General features: G+C 46.3%; 1 protein-coding gene and 1 long non-coding RNA gene across 9 annotated transcripts in view; both read left to right on the top strand.

The window, feature by feature from the left end:
* Positions 1-26496, top strand: part of LOC118396067 (E3 ubiquitin-protein ligase HERC2-like) — a 270532-nt gene that overhangs the window by 216561 nt on the left and 27475 nt on the right. The window contains 8 exon segments of the mRNA XM_052525726.1: positions 741-918; positions 1495-1656; positions 3483-3574; positions 9404-9543; positions 13506-13693; positions 16449-16646; positions 20219-20302; positions 20798-20939. Coding sequence (XP_052381686.1) covers positions 741-918; positions 1495-1656; positions 3483-3574; positions 9404-9543; positions 13506-13693; positions 16449-16646; positions 20219-20302; positions 20798-20939 — 1184 coding nt within the window.
* On the top strand, positions 7798-9368 carry LOC127908776 (uncharacterized). Of its 8 annotated transcripts, none has more exons than XR_008068385.1 (3): positions 7798-7869; positions 7960-8049; positions 9277-9368. It is a non-coding gene; the product is annotated as an uncharacterized LOC127908776 (long non-coding RNA). The 8 variants fall into 8 exon arrangements; XR_008068384.1 differs by lacking the exon at positions 9277-9368 and adding an exon at positions 8454-8545; XR_008068389.1 differs by lacking the exon at positions 9277-9368 and adding an exon at positions 8320-8399.

Below are 26496 nucleotides of genomic sequence, written 5' to 3' on the forward strand. Positions count from 1 at the left end.
TAAGCTGGGTTGGTCCTGGTCAGCAGCATACCACCCTGCATACCACTGCTGGCTTGGCTCTGAAGCTAAGCAGGGTTGGTCACGGTCGGTCCCTGGATGGGAGACCAGATGCTGCTGGAAGTGGTGTTGGAGGGCCTCTTTCCTCTGGTTTAAAAAATATCCCAATGCCCCAGGGCAGTGATTGGGGACACTGTGTTGGGTGCGTCATTCAGATGGGATGTTAAACGGGTGTCCTGACTCTCTGAGGTCATTAAAGATCCCATGGCACTTATCGTAAGAGTAAGAGTAGGGGTGTTAACCCTGGTGTGAAGGCTAAATTCCCAATCTGGGCCTCATCCTATCACGATCACCTAATCATCCCCAGCTTACAATTGGCTCATTCATCCCTCCTCCTCTCCCCTGTAACTAATTCCCCAGGCCGTTGGTGTAATTAAAAACGCGTTCTCAGTCAATTTAGCTGGTAAAATAAATAAATATCAAAATGTTTTATGAGTCCATAATCACGATAGGATCAAGGTTGACCTTATACACACACACACACACACACACACACACACACACACACACACACACACACACACACACACACACACACACACACACACCTTATTCTCACAGTGTGCAGGGCCCCACGTTAGTTGGCTACACTTCTCAACTTCCATATGATTTGCAAGAGCAACATTGTTCGGCTCGTAGTAAAGTGACATACAAACTTGTGACCTCTCCTCCCCCTCTTTTAGCCCGTGCGACCGCCCCCGCGTGATAGAGTCCCTACGGGGGGTGGAGGTGGTGGATGTGGCTGCTGGAGGGGCCCACAGTGCCTGCATCACGGCCAGCGGAGAGCTCTACACCTGGGGCAAGGGACGCTACGGACGCCTGGGGCACGGAGACTCTGAGGACCAACTCAAACCCAAACTGGTAAACCGTGGTTCTCCTCTCCTCTTCTCTGAACTTCTAATCTCTCCTCTCCTCTTCTCTCAGCTTCTAATCTCTCCTCTCCTCTTCTCTCAGCTTCTAATCTCTCCTCTCCTCTTCTCTCAGCTTCTAATCTCTCCTCTCCTCTTCTCTCAACTTCTAATCTCTCCTCTCCTCTTCTCTCAACTTCTAATCTCTCCTCTCCTCTTCTCTCAACTTCTAATCTCTCCTCTCCTCTTCTCTCAACTTCTAATCTCTCCTCTCCTCTTCTCTCAACTTCTAATCTCTCCTCTCCTCTTCTCTCAACTTCTAATCTCTCCTCTCCTCTTCTCTCAACTTCTAATCTCTCCTCTCCTCTTCTCTCAACTTCTAATCTCTTCTCTTCTCTCAATTGTTCTTCTCTCCTCAACCTCGCTTCTCTTAACTTTTCTTCTCTCCTTCTAATCTCTCCACTCAACTTCTCTCACTCTCTAACACACACACACACACACACACACCCACACACACACACACACACACACACACACACGTCCTGATGCTGAGTGTGTCTCTGTCTCTCTGTTGTGGGTCTCTCTCCAGGTGGATGCTCTGCAGGGCCACAGGGTGATAGATGTGGCGTGTGGTAGTGGTGACGCCCAGACTCTTTGTCTGACTGACGATGACATGGTCTGGTCCTGGGGCGATGGAGACTATGGCAAGCTTGGGCGGGGCGGCAGCGACGGCTGCAAGGTCCCCATGAAGGTACAAACCCGTCCTGTCGACTAACACCGCAGGTTTCATCCCAAATCTATTCCTGCTATCAGGGATCGTTACGAATCCCTTTTGGCCCGGCAGTCTACAGGGGGGATGGTAACCAGACCCGTAACATAACTCATAGTGAAAAAGTAACAGTGAGAACGATATAACCACAGACAACTAAATTACCATCAAACACGCAGGGTTTATTTCTAAACACACGGTAAAGGGGGGCAGGAAGAGGGGCTGAGCTGGACCCAAGGAAATAAACAAATATCCAAAAACACACCTAAGCTAGACTAGCCTACTATAATCACATGGTTAGTGTGATAATCACATGGTTAGTGTGATAATCACATGGTTAGTGTGATAATCACATGGTTAGTGTGATAATCACATGGTTAGTGTGATTATCACATGGTTAGTGTGATAATCACATGGTTAGTGTGATAATCACATGGTTAGTGTGATAATCACATGGTTAGTGTGATAATCACATGGTTAGTGTGAAGTACATTTTCACCAGTCATCTAACCTACGGTATATTAACGGTGGCGCGCACAGCAACAAGGAGCAAGGGAGACAGAATTAATTCCCAAACCCCCTAATCTTTAAATAAAATGTTGAAAATTAAATGTTGAGTTTTTATTCTGAACATTTTGCCAGTTTTTTTTTACGTACCGCGACCATCACTGTGGTTTCTCTTCGCCAGGCCCTAATACTCTTCTGTAATATGGTCTCTCTTCGCCAGGCCCTAATACTCTTCTGTAATATGGTCTCTCTTCGCCAGGCCCTAATACTCTTCTGTAATATGGTCTCTCTTCGCCAGGCCCTAATACTCTTCTGTAATATGGTCTCTCTTCGCCAGGCCCTAATACTCTTCTGTAATATGGTCTCTCTTCGCCAGGCCCTAGTACTCTTCTGTAATATGGTCTCTCTTCGCCAGGCCCTAGTACTCTTCTGTAATATGGTCTCTCTTCGCCAGGCCCTAGTACTCTTCTGTAATATGGTCTCTCTTCGCCAGGCCCTAATACTCTTCTGTAATATGGTCTCTCTTCGCCAGGCCCTAGTACTCTTCTGTAATATGGTCTCTCTTCGCCAGGCCCTAATACTCTTCTGTAATATGGTCTCTCTTCGCCAGGCCCTAGTACTCTTCTGTAATATGGTCTCTCTTCGCCAGGCCCTAATACTCTTCTGTAATATGGTCTCTCTTCGCCAGGCCCTAGTACTCTTCTGTAATATGGTCTCTCTTCGCCAGGCCCTAATACTCTTCTGTAATATGGTCTCTCTTCGCCAGGCCCTAATACTCTTCTGTAATATGGTCTCTCTTCGCCAGGCCCTAGTACTCTTCTGTAATATGGTCTCTCTTCGCCAGGCCCTAATACTCTTCTGTAATATGGTCTCTCTTCGCCAGGCCCTAGTACTCTTCTGTAATATGGTCTCTCTTCGCCAGGCCCTAATACTCTTCTGTAATATGGTCTCTCTTCGCCAGGCCCTAATACTCTTCTGTAATATGGTCTCTCTTCGCCAGGCCCTAATACTCTTCTGTAATATGGTCTATCCCCTACAAAACATATCATATGGACGCAGACATAAAGTTTAAGGGAAAAAAAGAAAGTTATTTAAGGATATATTACCACAGTTGATATAGATCTGTTATTTACCAAAAACAGATAAACTATTGGTAGTTTTGCAACCCTCGTGCGCTATAGAGGGAATATGGTGCTGTTTGTAACGAACACACTGGCACCCCAACATGACTGATCAAACAGCTTTACCGAGATGTGTGTTTTCCATCTCATGTCTCAGTGTTACTCTTCTCTCGCTTGTAGATTGATTCTCTGACTGGACTGGGAGTGGTGAAGGTTGACTGTGGCTCACAGTTTTCTGTCTCTCTCACCAAGTCTGGAGCAGTTTACACCTGGTGAGTAAACAATACTTCCGGACCATCGGTCCTACACGGTCCTTCTGTAGCTCAGTTGGTAGAGCATGGCGCTTGTAACGCCAGGGTAGTGGGTTCGATCCCCGGGACCACCCATACGTAGAATGTATGCACACATGAGACTGTAAGTCGCTTTGGATAAAAGCGTCTGCTAAATGGCATATATTATTATTATTATTATTAACACGGTCAACTGTTAGTAGACTAGCTATACATCCTGACCACGGTCAACTGTTAGACTGACTATACATCCTGACCACTGTCAACTGTTAGACTAACTATACATCCTGACCACGGTCAACTGTTAGACTGACTATACATCCTGACCACGGTCAACTGTTAGACTGACTATACATCCTGACCACGGTCAACTGTTAGACTAACTATACATCCTGACCACGGTCAACTGTTAGACTGACTATACATCCTGACCACGGTCAACTGTTAGACTGACTATACATCCTGACCACGGTCAACTGTTAGACTAACTATACATCCTGACCACGGTCAACTGTTAGTAGACTGACTATACATCCTGACCACGGTCAACTGTTAGTAGACTGACTATACATCCTGAACACGGTCAACTGTTAGTAGACTGACTATACATCCTGACCACGGTCAACTGTTAGTAGACTGACTATACATCCTGACCACGGTCAACTGTTAGTAGACTAACTATACATCCTGACCACGGTCAACTGTTAAACTGACTATACATCCTGACCACGGTCAACTGTTAGTAGACTGACTATACATCCTGACCACGGTCAACTGTTAGACTAACTATACATCCTGACCACGGTCAACTGTTAGTAGACTGACTATACATCCTGACCACGGTCAACTGTTAGTAGACTGACTATACATCCTGACCACGGTCAACTGTTAGACTGACTATACATCCTGACCACGGTCAACTGTTAGACTGACTATACATCCTGACCACGGTCAACTGTTAGTAGACTGACTATACATCCTGACCACGGTCAACTGTTAGTAGACTGACTATACATCCTGACCACGGTCAACTGTTAGACTGACTATACATCCTGACCACGGTCAACTGTTAGACTGACTATACATCCTGACCACGGTCAACTGTTAGACTGACTATACATCCTGACCACGGTCAACTGTTAGACTGACTATACATCCTGACCACGGTCAACTGTTAGACTGACTATACATCCTGACCACGGTCAACTGTTAGACTGACTATACATCCTGACCACGGTCAACTGTTAGTAGACTGACTATACATCCTGAACACGGTCAACTGTTAGTAGACTAACTATACATCCTGACCACGGTCAACTGTTAGACTGACTATACATCCTGACCACGGTCAACTTTTAGTAGACTGACTATACATCCTGACCACGGTCAACTGTTAGACTGACTATACATCCTGACCACGGTCAACTGTTAGACTAACTATACATCCTGACCACGGTCAACTGTTAGACTGACTATACATCCTGACCACGGTCAACTGTTAGTAGACTGACGATACATCCTGACCACGGTCAACTGTTAGTAGACTGACGATACATCCTGAACACGGTCAACTGTTAGACTGACTATACATCCTGACCACGGTCAACTGTTAGACTGACTATACATCCTGACCATGGTCAACTGTTAGTAGACTAACTATACATCCTGACCACGGTCAACTGTTAGACTGACTATACATCCTGACCACGGTCAACTGTTAGTAGACTGACTATACATCCTGACCACGGTCAACTGTTAGTAGACTAACTATACATCCTGACCACGGTCAACTGTTAGACTAACTATACATCCTGACCACGGTCAACTGTTAGACTAACTATACATCCTGACCACGGTCAACTGTTAGACTAACTATACATCCTGACCAAGGTCAACTGTTAGTAGACTGACTATACATCCTGACCACGGTCAACTGTTAGTAGACTGACTACATCCTGACCACGGTCAACTGTTAGACTGACTATACATCCTGACCACGGTCAACTGTTAGACTGACTATACATCCTGACCACGGTCAACTGTTAGTAGACTGACTATACATCCTGACCACGGTCAACTGTTAGTAGACTGACTACATCCTGACCACGGTCAACTGTTAGACTGACTATACATCCTGACCACGGTCAACTGTTAGACTAACTATACATCCTGACCACGGTCAACTGTTAGACTAACTATACATCCTGACCAAGGTCAACTGTTAGTAGACTGACTATACATCCTGACCACGGTCAACTGTTAGTAGACTGACTATACATCCTGACCACGGTCAACTGTTAGACTGACTATACATCCTGACCACGGTCAACTGTTAGTAGACTGACTATACATCCTGACCACGGTCAACTGTTAGACTGACTATACATCCTGACCACGGTAAACTGTTAGTAGACTGACGATACATCCTGACCACGGTCAACTGTTAGACTGACTATACATCCTGAACACGGTCAACTGTTAGTAGACTAACTATACATCCTGACCACGGTCAACTGTTAGACTAACTATACATCCTGACCACGGTCAACTGTTAGACTGACTATACATCCTGACCACGGTCAACTGTTGGACTGACTATACATCCTGACCACGGTCAACTGTTAGACTGACTATACATCCTGACCACTGTCAACTGTTAGTAGACTGACTATACTTCCTGACCACGGTCAACTGTTAGTAGACTGACTATACATCCTGACCACGGTCAACTGTTAGTAGACTGACTATACATCCTGACCACGGTCAACTGTTAGTAGACTGACTATACATCCTGACCACGGTCAACTGTTAGTAGACTGACTATACATCCTGACCACGGTCAACTGTTAGTAGACTGACTATACATCCTGACCACGGTCAACTGTTAGTAGACTGACTATACATCCTGACCACGGTCAACTGTTAGTAGACTGACTATACATCCTGACCACGGTCAACTGTTAGTAGACTGACTATACATCCTGACCACGGTCAACTGTTAGTAGACTGACTATACATCCTGACCACGGTCAACTGTTAGACTAACTATACATCCTGACCACGGTCAACTGTTAGACTAACTATACCTCAGGGCAGACTGTGATATCACCATGGTGAACTGGTAGACTGACCTCAGGGCAGACTGTGATATCACCATGGTGAACTGGTAGACTGACCTCAGGGCAGACTGTGATATCACCATGGTGAACTGGTAGACTGACCTCAGGGCAGACTGTGATATCACCATGGTGAACTGGTAGACTGACCTCAGGGCAGACTGTGATATCACCATGGTGAACTGGTAGACTGACCTCAGGGCAGACTGTGATATCACCATGGTGAACTGGTAGACTGACCTCAGGGCAGACTGTGATATCACCATGGTGAACTGGTAGACTGACCTCAGGGCAGACTGTGATATCACCATGGTGAACTGGTAGACTGACCTCAGGGCAGACTGATATCACCATGGTGAACTGGTAGACTGACCTCAGGGCAGACTGTGATATCACCATGGTGAACTGGTAGACTGACCTCAGGGCAGACTGTGATATCACCATGGTGAACTGGTAGACTGACCTCAGGGCAGACTGTGATATCACCATGGTGAACTGGTAGACTGACCTCAGGGCAGACTGTGATATCACCATGGTGAACTGGTAGACTGGCCTCAGGGCAGACTGTGATATCACCATGGTGAACTGGTAGACTGACCTCAGGGCAGACTGTGATATGGCATTTACATGTGTAAGCATTTACATCATTTAGCAGACTCTCATATCCAGAGCATTTTACAGGATTAATTGGGGTTAAGTACCCGGGTAACGGTGACAACCACCTGTATAAATCTATGTGTGTTTTCAGGGGTAAAGGTGACTACCACCTGTATAAATCTATGTGTGTTTTCAGGGGTAACGGTGACTACCACCTGTATAAATCTATGTGTGTTTTCAGGGGTAAAGGTGACTACCACCTGTATAAATCTATGTGTGTTTTCAGGGGTAACGGTGACTACCACCTGTATAAATCTATGTGTGTTTTCAGGGGTAAAGGTGACTACCACCTGTATAAATCTATGTGTGTTTTCAGGGGTAACGGTGACTACCACCTGTATAAATCTATGTGTGTTTTCAGGGGTAAAGGTGACTACCACCTGTATAAATCTGTGTGTGTTTTCAGGGGTAAAGGTGACTACCACCCGTATAAATCTATGTGTGTTTTCAGGGGTAACGGTGACTACCACCTGTATAAATCTATGTGTGTTTTCAGGGGTAACGGTGACTACCACCTGTATAAATCTGTGTGTGTTTTCAGGGGTAACGGTGACTACCACCTGTATAAATCTATGTGTGTTTTCAGGGGTAAAGGTGACTACCACCTGTATAAATCTATGTGTGTTTTCAGGGGTAACGGTGACTACCACCTGTATAAATCTATGTGTGTTTTCAGGGGTAACGGTGACTACCACCTGTATAAATCTGTGTGTGTTTTCAGGGGTAAAGGTGACTACCACCTGTATAAATCTATGTGTGTTTTCAGGGGTAAAGGTGACAACCACCTGTATAAATCTATGTGTGTTTTCAGGGGTAACGGTGACAACCACCTGTATAAATCTGTGTGTGTTTTCAGGGGTAACGGTGACTACCACCTGTATAAATCTGTGTGTGTTTTCAGGGGTAAAGGTGACTACCACCTGTATAAATCTATGTGTGTTTTCAGGGGTAAAGGTGACTACCACCTGTATAAATCTATGTGTGTTTTCAGGGGTAAAGGTGACTACCACCTGTATAAATCTATGTGTGTTTTCAGGGGTAAAGGTGACTACCACCTGTATAAATCTATGTGTGTTTTCAGGGTAAAGGTGACTACCACCTGTATAAATCTATGTGTGTTTTCAGGGGTAAAGGTGACTACCACCTGTATAAATCTATGTGTGTTTTCAGGGGTAACGGTGACTACCACCTGTATAAATCTATGTGTGTTTTCAGGGGTAAAGGTGACTACCACCTGTATAAATCTATGTGTGTTTTCAGGGTAAAGGTGACTCTGTATAAATCTATGTGTGTTTTCAGGGGTAACAGGTGACTGCCACCTGAAAATCATGTGTGTTTTCAGGGGTAACTGTGTCTACCACCTGTATAAATCTGATTTATCTGTTTTCAGGGGTTTTGAAACGGTGTTCCTACCACCTGTCATAAATTTAAGTGTGTTTTTCAGGGGTACTACCACCACCTGACTACCACCACCTGTATAAATCTATGTGTACTACTACCAGGGGTACCTGGTGACTACCACCTGTCTACTAAATCTACTACTGTGTTTTCAGGGGTAACCTGTGACTACCACCTGTATAAACCTCTATGTGTGTTTTCAGGGTAACCTGACTGACTACCACCTGTATAAATCTATGTGTGTTTTCAGGGGTAAAGGTGACTACCACCTGTATAAATCTATGTGTGTTTTCTGGGGTAACGGTTACTACCACCTGTATAAATCTATGTGTGTTTTCAGGGGTAAAGGTGACTACCACCTGTATAAATCTATGTGTGTTTTCAGGGGTAAACCACCTGGTGACTACCACCTGTATAAATCTGTGTGTGTTTTCAGGGGTAACGGTGACTACCACCAGGGGGGTAACGGTGACTACCACCTGTATAAAGCTATGTGTGTTTTCAGGGGTAAAGGTGACTACCACCTGTATAAATCTATGTGTGTTTTCAGGGGTAAAGGTGACTACCACCTGTATAAATCTATGTGTGTTTTCAGGGGTAACGGTGACTACCACCTGTATAAATCTATGTGTGTTTTCAGGGGTAAAGGTGACTACCACCGGCTAGGTCACGGTTCTGATGACCATGTACGGCGACCCAGACAGGTCCAGGGCCTGCAGGGGAAGAAGGTCATTGCCATAGCAACGGGGTCACTCCACTGTGTCTGCTGCACTGAGGATGGTAGGGAATTACTGATTTATCTGTTTTCTGTCTGTTTTGAAACGGTGTTCCTGTACAGTTTCTACACTGTCAAGATGTATTTAAGTCCTAATTACACCTCCCTACCACCGTCTACTACCACCACCTGTCTACTACCACCACCTGTCTACTACCACCACCTGTCTACTACTACCACCACCTGTCTACTACCACCACCTGTCTACTACCACCACCTGTCTACTACTACCACCTGTCTACTACCACCACCTGTCTACTACCATCACCTGTCTACTACCACCACCTGTCTACTACCACCACCTGTCTACTACCATCACCTGACTGCTACTACCACCACCTGTCTGCTACTACCACCACCTGTCTGCTACTACCACCACCTGTCTGCTACTACCACCACCTGTCTGCTACTACCACCACCTGTCTGCTACTACCACCTGTCTACCACCACCACCTGTCTACTACCACCACCTGTCTACTACTACTACCACCACCTGTCTACTACCACCACCTGTCTACTACCACCACCTGTCTACTACCACCACCTGTCTACTACCACCACCTGACTGCCACTACCACCACCTGTCTGCTACTACCACCTGTCTACCACCACCACCTGTCTACTACCACCACCTGTCTACTACTACTACCACCACCTGTCTACTACCACCACCTGTCTACTACCACCACCTGTCTACTACCACCACCTGTCTACTACCACCACCTGTCTGCTACTACCACCACCTGTCTACTACCACCACCTGTCTACCACCACCTGTCTACTACCACCACCTGTCTACTACCACCACCTGTCTACTACCACCACCTGTCTACTACCACCACCTGTCTACTACCACCACCTGTCTACTACTACTACCACCACCTGTCTACTACCACCACCTGTCTACTACTACTACCACCACCTGTCTACTACCACCACCTGTCTACCACTACCACCAACTGTCTACTACCACCACCTGTCTACTACCACCACCTGTCTACTACCACCACCTGTCTACTACCACCACCTGTCTACTACCACCACCTGTCTACTACCACCACCTGTCTACTACCACCACCTGTCTACTACCACCACCTGTCTACTACCACTACCTGTCTACTACTACCACCACCTGTCTACTACTACCACCACCTGTCTACTACCACCACCTGTCTACTACCACCACCTGTCTACTACTACCACCACCTGTCTACTACCACCACCTGTCTACTACTACCACCACCTGTCTACTACCACCACCTGTCTACTACCACCACCTGTCTGCTACTACCACCACCTGTCTACTACTACCACCTGTCTACTACCACCACCTGTCTACTACCACCACCTGTCTGCTACTACCACCTCCCTACCACCTGTCTACTACCACCACCTGTCTACTACCACTACCTGTCTACTACTACCACCACCTGTCTACTACCATCACCTGTCTACTACCACCACCTGTCTACCACCACCACCTGTCTACTACCACCACCTGTCTACTACCACCACCTGTCTACTACCACCACCTGTCTACTACCACCACCTGTCTACCACCACCACCTGTCTACTACCACCACCTGTCTACTACCACCACCTGTCTACCACCACCACCTGTCTACTACCACCACCTGTCTACTACTACCACCTGTCTACTACCACCACCTGTCTACTACCACCACCTGTCTACTACCACCACCTGTCTACTACCACCACCTGTCTACTACCACCACCTGTCTACCACCACCACCTGTCTACTACCACCACCTGTCTACTACCACCACCTGTCTACTACCACCACCTGTCTACTACTACCACCACCTGTCTACTACCACCACCTGTCTACTACCACCACCTGTCTACTACCACCACCTGTCACCCTACTACCACCACCTGTCTACTACTACCACCACCTGTCTACTACTACCACCACCTGTCTACTACTACCACCACCTGTCTACTACCACCACCTGTCTACTACCACCACCTGGCTACTACCACCACCTGGCTACTACTACCACCACCTGTCTACTACTACCACCACCTGTCTACTACTACCACCACCTGTCTACTACCACCACCTGTCTACTACCACCACCTGTCTACTACCACCACCTGTCTACTACTACCACCTGTCTACTACCACCACCTGTCTACTACCACCACCTGTCTACTGTCTACTACCACCACCTGTCTACTCACCACCTGTCTACTACCACCACCTGTCTACTACCACCACCTGTCTACTACCACCACCTGTCTACTACCACCACCTGTCTACTACTACCACCTTTCTACTACTACTACCACCTGTCTACTACCACCACCTGTCTACTACTACCACCACCTGTCTACTACCACCACCTGTCTACTACCACCACCTGTCTACTACCACCACCTGTCTACTACCACCACCACCTGTCTACTACTACCACCACCTGTCTACTACCACCACCACCTGTCTACTACTACCACCACCTGTCTACTACTACCACCACCTGTCTACCACCACCACCTGTCTACTACCAACTGTCTACTACCAACCTGTCTACTACTACCACCAACACCTGTCTACTACCACCACCTGTCTACTACTACCACCACCTGTCTACTACCACCACCTGTCTACTACCACCACCTGTCTACTACCACCACCTGTCTACTACCACCACCTGTCTACTACCACCACCTGTCTACCACCACCACCTGTCTACTACCACCACCACCTGTCTACTACCACCACCTGTCTACTACCACCACCTGTCTACTACCACCACCTGTCTACTACCACCACCTGTCTACTACCACCACCTGTCTACTACCACCACCTGTCTACTACCACCACCTGTCTACTACCACCACCTGTCTACTACCACTACCTGTCTACCACTACTACCACCTGTCTACTACTACTACCACCTGTCTACTACTACTACCACCTGTCTACTACTACTACCACCTGTCTACTACCAACTGTCTACTACTACCACCTGTCTACTACTACCACCTGTCTACTACTACCACTACCTGTCTACTACCACCTGTCTACTACTACCACCTGTCTACTACTACCACCTGTCTACTACTACCACCTGTCTACTACTACCACCTGTCTACTACCACCACCTGTCTACTACTACCACCTTTCTACTACTACCACCACCTGTCTACTACTACCACCACCTGTCTACTACTACCACCACCTGTCTACTACTACCACCACCTGTCTACTACTACCACCACCTGTCTACTACCACCACCTGTCTACTACCACCACCTGTCTACTACTACTACCACCTGTCTACTACTACCACCTGTCTACTACCACCACCTGTCTACTACTACCACCACCTGTCTACTACTACCACCACCTGTCTACTACTACCACCACCTGTCTACTACCACCTGTCTACTACTACTACTACTACCACCTGTCTACTACTACTACTACTACCACCTGTCTACTACTACCACCTGTCTACTACTACCACCTGTCTACTACCACCACCTGTCTACTACTACCACCACCTGTCTGCTACTACCACCACCTGTCTACTACTACTACCACCTGTCTGCTACTACCACCACCTGTATGCTACTACCACCACCTGTCTACTACTACTACCACCTGTCTACTACCACCACCTGTCTGCTACTACCACCACCTGTCTACTACCACCACCTGTCTGCTACTACTACCACCTGTCTACTACTACTACCACCTGTCTACTACTACCACCACCTGTCTACTACCACCACCTGTCTACTACTACTACCACCTGTCTACTACTACTACTACTACTACCACCTGTCTACTACTACTACTACTACCACCTGTCTACTACCACCTGTCTACTACTACCACCACCTGTCTACTACTACTACCACCTGTCTACTACTGTGTTACTACTATTACAGTGTGTCTGTGCCATGGTATCTGTAGCTGTGTTTGTGTCCGTCTCAGGAGAAGTGTACACGTGGGGTGATAATGACGAGGGCCAGCTGGGAGACGGGACCACTAACGCCATCCAGAGGCCTCGTCTTGTCGCTGCGTTGCAGGGGAAGAAGATCAACAGGGTGGCCTGTGGCTCTGCCCACACACTGGCCTGGTCCACCTCCAAACCTTCCAATGGAGGGAAACTACCTGGTCAGGTAACTACTGGACGTTATAACTACCTGGTCAGGTGACTACTGGACGTTATAACTACCTGGTCAGGTGACTACTGGACGTTATAACTACCTGGTCAGGTGACTACTGGACGTTATAACTACCTGGTCAGGTGTCTACTGGACGTTATAACTACCTGGTCAGGTGACTACTGGACGTTATAACTACCTGGTCAGGTGACTACTGGACGTTATAACTACCTGGTCAGGTGACTACTACGTTATAACTGTGCCTGGTCAGGTGTCTGTGTCCGTTATAACTACCTGGTCAGGTGACTACTAGAGGGCGTTATAACTACCTGGTCAGGTGTCTACTGGACGTTATAACTACCTGGTCAGGTGTCTACTGGACGTTATAACTACCTGGTCAGGTGTCTACTGGACGTTATAACTACCTGGTCAGGTGTCTACTGGACGTTATAACTACCTGGTCAGGTAACTACTGGACGTTATAACTACCTGGTCAGGTGACTACTGGACGTTATAACTACCTGGTCAGGTAACTACTGGACGTTATAACTACCTGGTCAGGTGACTACTGGACGTTATAACTACCTGGTCAGGTAACTACTGGACGTTATAACTACCTGGTCAGGTGACTACTGGACGTTATAACTACCTGGTCAGGTGACTACTGGACGTTATAACTACCTGGTCAGGTAACTACTGGACGTTATAACTACCTGGTCAGGTGACTACTGGACGTTATAACTACCTGGTCAGGTGACTACTGGACGTTATAACTACCTGGTCAGGTGACTACTAGACGTTATAACTACCTGGTCAGGTAACTACTGGACGTTATAACTACCTGGTCAGGTGACTACTAGACGTTATAACTACCTGGTCAGGTGACTACTGGACGTTATAACTACCTGGTCAGGTGACTACTGGACGTTATAACTACCTGGTCAGGTGACTACTGGACGTTATAACTACCTGGTCAGGTAACTACTGGACGTTATAACTACCTGGTCAGGTGACTACTGGACGTTATAACTACCTGGTCAGGTGACTACTGGACGTTATAACTACCTGGTCAGGTGACTACTGGACGTTATAACTACCTGGTCAGGTGACTACTGGACGTTATAACTACCTGGTCAGGTAACTACTGGACGTTATAACTACCTGGTCAGGTGACTACTGGACGTTATAACTACCTGGTCAGGTGACTACTGGACGTTATAACTACCTGGTCAGGTGACTACTGGACGTTATAACTACCTGGTCAGGTAACTACTGGACGATATAACTACCTGGTCAGGTGACTACTGGACGTTATAACTACCTGGTCAGGTGACTACTGGACGTTATAACTACCTGGTCAGGTAACTACTGGACGTTATAACTACCTGGTCAGGTAACTACTGGACGTTATAACTACCTGGTCAGGTGACTACTGGACGTTATAACTACCTGGTCAGGTGACTACTGGACGTTATAACTACCTGGCCAGGTGACTACTGGACGTTATAACTACCTGGTCAGGTGGCTACTGGACGTTATAACTACCTGGTCAGGTGACTACTGGACGTTATAACTACCTGGTCAGGTGACTACTGGACGTTATAACTACCTGGTCAGGTGACTACTGGACGTTATAACTACCTGGTCAGGTGACTACTGGACGTTATAACTACCTGGTCAGGTGACTACTGGACGTTATAACTACCTGGTCAGGTGTCTACTGGACGTTATAACTACCTGGTCAGGTGACTACTGGACGTTATAACTACCTGGTCAGGTGACTACTGGACGTTATAACTACCTGGTCAGGTGACTACTAGACGTTATAACTACCTGGTCAGGTGTCTACTGGACGTTATAACTACCTGGTCAGGTGTCTACTGGACGTTATAACTACCTGGTCAGGTGTCTACTGGACGTTATAACTACCTGGTCAGGTAACTACTGGACGTTATAACTACCTGGTCAGGTGACTACTGGACGTTATAACTACCTGGTCAGGTAACTACTGGACGTTATAACTACCTGGTCAGGTGACTACTAGACGTTATAACTACCTGGTCAGGTGTCTACTGGACGTTATAACTACCTGGTCAGGTGACTACTGGACGTTATAACTTCCTGGTCAGGTGACTACTGGACTATATAACTTCCTGGTCAGGTGACTACTGGACGTTATAACTACCTGGTCAGGTGACTACTGGACTATATAACTACCTGGTCAGGTAACTACTGGACGTTATAACTTCCTGGTCAGGTGACTACTGGACTATATAACTTCCTGGTCAGGTGACTACTGGACGTTATAACTTCCTGGTCAGGTGACTACTGGACGTTATAACTTCCTGGTCAGGTGACTACTGGACGTTATAAAAAAGGTGTGATCTCTAATCTGTGTTTATAATGTGGGGATCTCTAATCTGTGTTTATAATGTGGGGATCTCTAATCTGTGTTTATAATGTGGGGATCTCTAATCTATTGTAACCTGGGTGGTATAACATGTGTTGTTAACGCGTGTAACGTGGGTGGTGTAACATGTGTTAACGCGTGTAGCGTGGGTGGTGTAACGTGTGTTGCAAACGCGTGTAGCGTGGGTGGTGTAATGTGTGTTGTTACCGTGTGTACCGTGGGTGGTGTAACGTGTGTTGTAAACGCGTGTGACGTGGGTGGTGTAACGTGTGTTAACGCGGGTGGTGTAACGCGTGTTGCTAACGCGTGTAACGTGGGTGGTGTAGCGTGTGTTGTTAACACGTGTCCTCTCTCTCCCAGGTGCCCATGGAATACAACCACCTCCAGGAGGTTCCCATCATGTCTCTGAGGAACAGACTGCTCCTGCTGCACCACATATCAGAGCTCTTCTGTCCCTGTATCCCCATGTTTGATCTGGAGGGCCGGCTGGGGCAGACCGCACACGGACCTGCCCTAGGGTTTAACACACTACGGGGCATACTCATCTCACAGGGCAAGGTGGGGACATTTAGAACAGACACACAGAGATGGGCTGTATGAGGTAGTTTACTAGGATCCCCAGTAGCTGTGTTAGGTAGTTTACTAGGATCCCCAGTAGCTGTATTAGGTAGTTTACTAGGATCCCCAGTAGCTGTATTAGGTAGTTTACTAGGATCCCCAGTAGCTGTATTAGGTAGTTTACTAGGATCCCCAGTAGCTGTATTAGGTAGTTTACTAGGATCCCCAGTAGCTGTATTAGGTAGTTTACTAGGATCCCCAGTAGCTGTATTAGGTAGTTTACTAGGATCCCCAGTAGCTGTATGAGGTAGTTTACTAGGATCCCCAGTAGCTGTATGAGGTAGTTTACTAGGATCCCCAGTAGCTGTATGAGGTAGTTTACTAGGATCCCCAGTAGCTGTATGAGGTAGTTTACTAGGATCCCCAGTAGCTGTATTAGGTAGTTTACTAGGATCCCCAGTAGCTGTATTAGGTAGTTTACTAGGATCCCCAGTAGCTGTATTAGGTAGTTTACTAGGATCCCCAGTAGCTGTATTAGGTAGTTTACTAGGATCCCCAGTAGCTGTATTAGGTAGTTTACTAGGATCCCCAGTAGCTGTATTAGGTAGTTTACTAGGATCCCCAGTAGCTGTATGAGGTAGTTTACTAGGATCCCCAGTAGCTGTATTAGGTAGTTTACTAGGATCCCCAGTAGCTGTATTAGGTAGTTTACTAGGATCCCCAGTAGCTGTATGAGGTAGTTTACCAGGATCCCCAGTAGCTGTATTAGGTAGTTTACTAGGATCCCCAGTAGCTGTATGAGGTAGTTTACTAGGATCCCCAGTAGCTGTATTAGGTAGTTTACTAGGATCCCCAGTAGCTGTATGTGGTAGTTTACTAGGATCCCCAGTAGCTGTGTTAAGTAGTTTACTAGGATCCCCAGTAGCTGTATGTGGTAGTTTACTAGGATCCCCAGTAGCTGTATGAGGTAGTTTACTAGGATCCCCAGTAGCTGTATTAGGTAGTTTACTAGGATCCCCAGTAGCTGTGTTAGGTAGTTTACTAGGATCCCCAGTAGCTGTGTTAAGTAGTTTACTAGGATCCCCAGTAGCTGTATGAGGTAGTTTACCAGGATCCCCAGTAGCTGTGTTAGGTAGTTTACTAGGATCCCCAGTAGCTGTGTTAAGTAGTTTACTAGGATCCCCAGTAGCTGTGTTAGGTAGTTTACTAGGATCCCCAGTAGCTGTGTTAAGTAGTTTACTAGGATCCCCAGTAGCTGTATGTGGTAGTTTACTAGGATCCCCAGTAGCTGTATGAGGTAGTTTACTAGGATCCCCAGTAGCTGTATGAGGTAGTTTACTAGGATCCCCAGTAGCTGTATGTGGTAGTTTACTAGGATCCCCAGTAGCTGTATGTGGTAGTTTACTAGGATCCCCAGTAGCTGTGTTAAGTAGTTTACTAGGATCCCCAGTAGCTGTATGTGGTAGTTTACTAGGATCCCCAGTAGCTGTATGTGGTAGTTTACTAGGATCCCCAGTAGCTGTATGAGGTAGTTTACTAGGATCCCCAGTAGCTGTATGAGGTAGTTTACTAGGATCCCCAGTAGCTGTATGAGGTAGTTTACTAGGATCCCCAGTAGCTGTATGTGGTAGTTTACTAGGATCCCCAGTAGCTGTATGTGGTAGTTTACTAGGATCCCCAGTAGCTGTGTTAAGTAGTTTACTAGGATCCCCAGTAGCTGTATGTGGTAGTTTACTAGGATCCCCAGTAGCTGTATGTGGTAGTTTACTAGGATCCCCAGTAGCTGTATGAGGTAGTTTACTAGGATCCCCAGTAGCTGTATGAGGTAGTTTACTAGGATCCCCAGTAGCTGTATTAGGTAGTTTACTAGGATCCCCAGTAGCTGTATGTGGTAGTTTACTAGGATCCCCAGTAGCTGTATGAGGTAGTTTACTAGGATCCCCAGTAGCTGTATGAGGTAGTTTACTAGGATCCCCAGTAGCTGTATGAGGTAGTTTACTAGGATCCCCAGTAGCTGTATTAGGTGTTAGGTAGTTTACTAGGATCCCCAGTAGCTGTATGTGGTAGTTTACTAGGATCCCCAGTAGCTGTATGTGGTAGTTTACTAGGATCCCCAGTAGCTGTATGAGGTAGTTTACTAGGATCCCCAGTAGCTGTATTAGGTAGTTTACTAGGATCCCCAGTAGCTGTGTTAAGTAGTTTACTAGGATCCCCAGTAGCTGTATGAGGTAGTTTACTAGGATCCCCAGTAGCTGTGTTAAGTAGTTTACTAGGATCCCCAGTAGCTGTATGAGGTAGTTTACTAGGATCCCCAGTAGCTGTATGAGGTAGTTTACTAGGATCCCCAGTAGCTGTGTTAAGTAGTTTACTAGGATCCCCAGTAGCTGTGTTAAGTAGTTTACTAGGATCCCCAGTAGCTGTATTAGGTAGTTTACTAGGATCCCCAGTAGCTGTATTAGGTAGTTTACCATGATCCCCAGTAGCTGTATTAGGTAGTTTACTAGGATCCCCAGTAGCTGTATGAGGTAGTTTACTAGGATCCCCAGTAGCTGTATTAGGTAGTTTACTAGGATCCCCAGTAGCTGTATGAGGTAGTTTACTAGGATCCCCAGTAGCTGTATGTGGTAGTTTACTAGGATCCCCAGTAGCTGTATGAGGTAGTTTACCAGGATCCCCAGTAGCTGTATGTGGTAGTTTACTAGGATCCCCAGTAGCTGTATTAGGTAGTTTACTAGGATCCCCAGTAGCTGTATTAGGTAGTTTACTAGGATCCCCAGTAGCTGTGTTAAGTAGTTTACTAGGATCCCCAGTAGCTGTGTTAGGTAGTTTACTAGGATCCCCAGTAGCTGTATTAGGTCCTGAGCACAGTGTTGTTGTAATGGCTGTTCTCCAGTACATACAGATGTCCTGAGCACAGTGTTGTTGTAATGGCTGTTCTCCAGTACATACAGATGTCCTGAGCACAGTGTTGTTGTAATGGCTGTTCTCCAGTACATACAGATGTCCTGAGCACAGTGTTGTTGTAATGGCTGTTCTCCAGTACATACAGATGTCCTGAGCACAGTGTTGTTGTAATGTCTGTTCTCCAGTACATACAGATGTCCTGAGCACAGTGTTGTTGTAATGGCTGTTCTCCAGTACATACAGATGTCCTGAGCACAGTGTTGTTGTAATGGCTGTTCTCCAGTACATACAGATGTCCTGAGCACAGTGTTGTTGTAATGGCTGTTCTCCAGTACATACAGATGTCCTGAGCACAGTGTTGTTGTAATGGCTGTTCTCCAGTACATACAGATGTCCTGAGCACAGTGTTGTTGTAATGGCTGTTCTCCAGTACATACAGATGTCCTGAGCACAGTGTTGTTGTAATGGCTGTTCTCCAGTACATACAGATGTCCTGAGCACAGTGTTGTTGTAATGGCTGTTCTCCAGTACATACAGATGTCCTGAGCACAGTGTTGTTGTAATGGCTGTTCTCCAGTACATACAGATGTCCTGAGCACAGTGTTGTTGTAATGGCTGTTCTCCAGTACATACAGATGTCCTGAGCACAGTGTTGTTTCTCTCCTCAGGAAGCAGCATTCCGGAAGGTTGTCCAGGCCACCATGGTGAGAGACAGACAGCATGGACCTGTAGTGGAACTCAACAGGATACAGGTAGGAATCGGACTATTTGGAAAACCTACTCAGATGAACACTAGCAAACAGCAGGCTTTCAGAGTATCCTCCTAAATGCTCTCTGTCTCTCTCTCTCTCGTCTGGTTTCAGTGTTGTAAGGGGATATCTGTGTGATGTGTGAACCGTGCATGTCAGTCGATGTTGTGTTCCTCGTCTGTTCCAAATAGCACCCTATTTCGTTTGTAAAACACTACTATAGGGCCCATAAGGTTCGGGTCAAAAGTAGTGCACTACATAGGGAATAGGGTGCTATTTGGAATGCACCCCTGGTATAGCCATTCCCCCTCTCAGAGCCTCGGTCCAGGCCACTGGGCCGCCACTGACACCCTGCTGGGCTGGCTGGATGCCTGGTGGAGGGAGCTGTCACTTTGAACACATCACGCCCATCACTCCTGCAGACTCTGTACCGCACTGAGCGGAAGAGCCTGGAGAGATAACCATCTTCCTCTTCCTCTTCTCCTCCTCCCCCTCCAGGTCAAGCGGTCTCGTAGTAAAGGAGGTTTGGCAGGTCCAGACGGGACCAAGTCAGTGTTTGGTCAGATGTGTGCCAAGATGAGCTCCTTCAGCCCAGACAGCCTGCTGCTGCCTCACCGCGTCTGGAAGGTCAAGTTTGTGGGTAGGTTGTTAGGTTCATCCTCAGTAGGTTGTTAGGTTCCTCCTCAGTAGGTTGTTAGGTTCATCCTCAGTAGGTTGTTAGGTTCCTCCTCAGTAGGTTGTTAGGTTCCTCCTCAGTAGGTTGTTAGGTTCATCCTCAGTAGGTTGTTAGGTTCATCCTCAGTAGGTTGTTAGGTTCATCCTCAGTAGGTTGTTAGGTTCATCCTCAGTAGGTTGTTAGGTTCATCCTCAGTAGGTTGTTAGGTTCATCCTCAGTAGGTTATTAGGTTCCTCCTCTGTAGGTTATTAGGTTCCTCCTCAGTAGGTTATTAGGTTCCTCCTCTGTAGGTTATTAGGTTCCTCCTCAGTAGGTTATTAGGTTCATCCTCAGTAGGTTGTTAGGTTCATCCTCAGTAGGTTGTTAGGTTCATCCTCAGTAGGTTGTTAGGTTCATCCTCAGTAGGTTGTTAGGTTCATCCTCAGTAGGTTGTTAGGTTCATCCTCAGTAGGTTGTTAGGTTCCTCCTCAGTAGGTTGTTAGGTTCCTCCTCAGTAGGTTATTAGGTTCCTCCTCTGTAGGTTATTAGGTTCCTCCTCAGTAGGTTATTAGGTTCCTCCTCAGTAGGTTATTAGGTTCATCCTCAGTAGGTTGTTAGGTTCCTCCTCAGTAGGTTGTTAGGTTCCTCCTCAGTAGGTTATTAGGTTCCTCCTCAGTAGGTTGTTAGGTTCATCCTCTGTAGGTTGTTAGGTTCATCCTCAGTAGGTTATTAGGTTCATCCTCAGTAGGTTATTAGGTTCCTCCTCAGTAGGTTGTTAGGTTCCTCCTCTGTAGGTTATTAGGTTCCTCCTCAGTAGGTTATTAGGTTCATCCTCAGTAGGTTGTTAGGTTCCTCCTCAGTAGGTTATTAGGTTCCTCCTCAGTAGGTTATTAGGTTCCTCCTCAGTAGGTTGTTAGGTTCATCCTCTGTAGGTTGTTAGGTTCATCCTCAGTAGGTTGTTAGGTTCATCCTCAGTAGGTTGTTAGGTTCATCCTCAGTAGGTTGTTAGGTTCATCCTCAGTAGGTTGTTAGGTTCCTCCTCAGTAGGTTATTAGGTTCCTCCTCAGTAGGTTATTAGGTTCCTCCTCAGTAGGTTGTTAGGTTCCTCCTCAGTAGGTTGTTAGGTTCCTCCTCAGTAGGTTGTTAGGTTCCTCCTCAGTAGGTTATTAGGTTCCTCCTCAGTAGTTAGTGGGTAGGTTGTTAGGTTCATCCTCAGTAGGTTGTTAGGTTCATCCTCAGTAGGTTGTTAGGTTCCTCCTCAGTAGGTTGTTAGGTTCATCCTCAGTAGGTTGTTAGGTTCCTCCTCAGTAGGTTGTTAGGTTCCTCCTCAGTAGTTAGTGGGTAAGTTATTAGGTTCCTCCTCAGTAGTTAGTGGGTAGGTTGTTAGGTTCCTCCTCAGTAGTTAGTGGGTAGGTTGTTAGGTTCATCCTCAGTAGGTTGTTAGGTTCCTCCTCAGTAGGTTGTTAGGTTCCTCCTCAGTAGGTTGTTAGGTTCATCCTCAGTAGGTTGTTAGGTTCATCCTCAGTAGGTTGTTAGGTTCCTCCTCAGTAGGTTGTTAGGTTCATCCTCAGTAGGTTGTTAGGTTCATCCTCAGTAGGTTGTTAGGTTCATCCTCAGTAGGTTGTTAGGTTCATCCTCAGTAGGTTGTTAGGTTCATCCTCAGTAGTTGTTGTTAGGTTCAGTAGGTTGTTAGGTTCATCCTCAGTAGTAGGTTGTTAGGTTCATCCTCAGTAGGTTGTTAGGTTCATCCTCAGTAGGTTGTTAGGTTCATCCTCAGTAGGTTGTTAGGTTCATCCTCAGTAGTAGGTTGTTAGGGTTGTTAGGTTCATCCTCAGTAGGTTGTTAGGTTCATCCTCAGTAGGTTGTTAGGTTCATCCTCAGTAGGTTGTTAGGTTCCTCCTCAGTAGTTAGTGGGTAGGTTGTTAGGTTCCTCCTCAGTAGTTAGTGGGGTTCAGGGTTGTTAGGTTCATCCTCAGTAGGTTGTTAGGTTCATCCTCAGTAGGTTGTTAGGTTCATCCTCAGTAGTTCATCCTCAGTAGGTTGTTAGGTTCATCCTCAGTAGGTTGTTAGGTTCCTCCTCCTCAGTAGGTTGTTAGGTTCCTCCTCAGTAGGTTGTAGGTTGTTAGGTTCCTCCTCAGTAGGTTATTATTCCTCAGTAGGTTGTTAGGTTCCTCCTCAGTAGGTTATTAGGTTCATCCTCAGTAGGTTGTTAGGTTCCTCCTCAGTAGGTTGTTAGGTTCATCCTCAGTAGGTTGTTAGGTTCATCCTCAGTAGGTTATTAGGTTCATCCTCAGTAGGTTGTTAGGTTCCTCCTCAGTAGTAGGTTGTTAGGTTCATCCTCAGTAGGTTGTTAGGTTCATCCTCAGTAGGTTATTAGGTTCATCCTCAGTAGGTTGTTAGGTTCCTCCTCAGGTTGTTAGGTTCATCCTCAGTAGGTTGTTAGGTTCATCCTCAGTTTGTTAGGTTCATCCTCAGTAGGTTGTTAGGTTCCTCCTCAGGGTTAGGTTGTTTAGGTTCCTCCTCAGTAGGTTGTTAGGTTCCTCCTCAGTAGGTTATTAGGTTCATCCTCAGTAGGTTGTTAGGTTCCTCCTCAGTAGGTTGTTAGGTTCATCCTCCTCAGTAGGTTGTTAGGTTCATCCTCAGTAGGTTGTTAGGTTCATCCTCAGTAGGTTGTTAGGTTCATCCTCAGTAGGTTGTTAGGTTCATCCTCAGTAGGTTGTTAGGTTCATCCTCAGTAGGTTGTTAGGTTCCTCCTCAGTAGGTTGTTAGGTTCCTCCTCAGTAGTTAGTTCCTCCTCAGTAGGTTGTTAGGTTCCTCCTCAGTAGGTTGTTAGGTTCCTCCTCAGTAGGTTGTTAGGTTCCTCCTCAGTAGTTCCTCCTCAGTAGGTTGTTAGGTTCATCCTCAGTAGGTTGTTAGGTTCATCCTCAGTAGGTTGTTAGGTTCCTCCTCAGTAGGTTGTTAGGTTCATCCTCAGTAGGTTGTTAGGTTCATCCTCAGTAGGTTGTTAGGTTCCTCCTCAGTAGGTAGGTTCCTCCTCCTCAGTTTGTTAGGTTCATCCTCAGTAGGTTGTTAGGTTCATCCTCAGTAGGTTGTTAGGTTCTCCTCAGTAGGTTGTTAGGTTCCTCCTCAGTAGGTTGTTAGGTTCATCCTCAGGTTGTTAGGTTCATCCTCAGTAGGTTGTTATTAGGTTCATCCTCAGTAGGTTGTTAGGTTCATCCTCAGTAGGTTGTTAGGTTCATCCTCAGTAGGTTGTTAGGTTCATCCTCAGTAGGTTGTTAGGTTCATCCTCAGTAGGTTGTTAGGTTCCTCCTCAGTCATCCTCAGTAGGTTGTTAGGTTCCTCCTCAGTAGGTTGTTAGGTTCCTCCTCAGTAGGTTGTTAGGTTCATCCTCAGTAGGTTGTTAGGTTCATCCTCAGTAGGTTGTTAGGTTCATCCTCAGTAGGTTGTTAGGTTCCTCCTCAGTAGGTTGTTAGGTTCCTCCTCAGTAGTTAGTTAGTTAGGTTCATCCTCAGTAGTTAGTAGGTTGTTAGGTTCCTCCTCAGTAGTTAGTGGGTAGGTTGTTAGGTTCATCCTCAGTAGGTTGTTAGGTTCCTCCTCTGTAGGTTGTTAGGTTCATCCTCAGTTTGTTAGGTTCATCCTCAGTAGGTTGTTAGGTTCATCCTCAGTAGGTTGTTAGGTTCATCATCCTCAGTAGGTTGTTAGGTTCATCCTCAGTAGGTTGTTAGGTTCCTCCTCAGTAGGTTGTTAGGTTCCTCCTCTGTAGGTTGTTAGGTTCATCCTCAGTAGTTAGTGGGTAGGTTGTTAGGTTCATCCTCAGTAGGTTGTTAGGTTCATCCTCAGTAGGTTGTTAGGTTCATCCTCAGTAGGTTGTTAGGTTCCTCCTCAGTAGGTTGTTAGTTCCTCCTCAGTAGGTTGTTAGGTTCATCCTCAGTAGGTTGTTAGGTTCATCCTCAGTAGGTTGTTAGGTTCATCCTCAGTAGGTTGTTAGGTTCATCCTCAGTAGGTTGTTAGGTTCATCCTCAGTAGGTTGTTAGGTTCATCCTCAGTAGGTTGTTAGGTTCATCCTCAGGTAGGTTGTTAGGTTCCTCCTCAGTAGTTAGTTAGGTTGTTAGGTTCATCCTCAGTAGGTTGTTAGGTTCATCCTCAGTAGGTTGTTAGGTTCATCCTCAGTAGGTTGTTAGGTTCATCCTCAGTAGGTTGTTAGGTTCTCCTCAGTAGTTGTTAGGTTCCTCCTCAGTAGGTTATTAGGTTCATCCTCAGTAGGTTGTTAGGTTCATCCTCAGTAGGTTGTTAGGTTCATCCTCAGTAGGTTGTTAGGTTCCTCCTCAGTAGGTTGTTAGGTTCATCCTCAGTAGGTTGTTAGGTTCATCCTCAGTTTATTAGGTTCATCCTCAGTAGGTTGTTAGGTTCCTCCTCTGTAGGTTGTTAGGTTCATCCTCAGTAGGTTGTTAGGTTCATCCTCAGTAGGTTGTTAGGTTCATCCTCAGTAGGTTATTAGGTTCATCCTCAGTAGGTTGTTAGGTTCCTCCTCTGTAGGTTGTTAGGTTCATCCTCAGTAGGTTGTTAGGTTCATCCTCAGTAGGTTGTTAGGTTCATCCTCAGTAGGTTATTAGGTTCATCATCAGTAGGTTGTTAGGTTCCTCCTCTGTAGGTTGTTAGGTTCCTCCTCTGTAGGTTGTTAGGTTCATCCTCAGTAGGTTGTTAGGTTCATCCTCAGTAGGTTGTGAGGTTCCTCCTCAGTAGTTAGTGGGTAGGTTGTTAGGTTCATCCTCAGTAGGTTGTTAGGTTCATCCTCAGTAGGTTGTTAGGTTCCTCCTCAGTAGTTAGTGGGTAGGTTGTTAGGTTCATCCTCAGTAGGTTGTTAGGTTCATCCTCAGTAGGTTGTTAGGTTCATCCTCAGTAGGTTGTTAGGTTCCTCCTCTGTAGGTTGTTAGGTTCATCCTCAGTAGGTTGTTAGGTTCATCCTCAGTAGGTTGTTAGGTTCATCCTCAGTAGGTTGTTAGGTTCATCCTCAGTAGGTTGTTAGGTTCATCCTCAGTAGGTTGTTAGGTTCCTCCTCTGTAGGTTATTAGGTTCATCCTCAGTAGGTTGTTAGGTTCATCCTCAGTAGGTTGTTAGGTTCATCCTCAGTAGGTTGTTAGGTTCCTCCTCTGTAGGTTGTTAGGTTCATCCTCAGTAGGTTGTTAGGTTCATCCTCAGTAGGTTGTTAGGTTCATCCTCAGTAGGTTGTTAGGTTCATCCTCAGTAGGTTGTTAGGTTCATCCTCAGTAGGTTGTTAGGTTCATCCTCAGTAGGTTGTTAGGTTCATCCTCAGTAGGTTGTTAGGTTCATCCTCTGTAGGTTGTTAGGTTCATCCTCAGTAGGTTGTTAGGTTCATCCTCAGTAGGTTGTTAGGTTCATCCTCAGTAGGTTGTTAGGTTCCTCCTCTGTAGGTTGTTAGGTTCATCCTCTGTAGGTTATTAGGTTCATCCTCAGTAGGTTGTTAGGTTCATCCTCAGTAGGTTGTTAGGTTCATCCTCATGAGAGCGTGACACACATTCTA

Source organism: Oncorhynchus keta, chromosome 1 (assembly GCF_023373465.1).
Source record: "Oncorhynchus keta strain PuntledgeMale-10-30-2019 chromosome 1, Oket_V2, whole genome shotgun sequence".
Classification (NCBI taxonomy): Eukaryota; Metazoa; Chordata; class Actinopteri; order Salmoniformes; family Salmonidae; genus Oncorhynchus; species Oncorhynchus keta.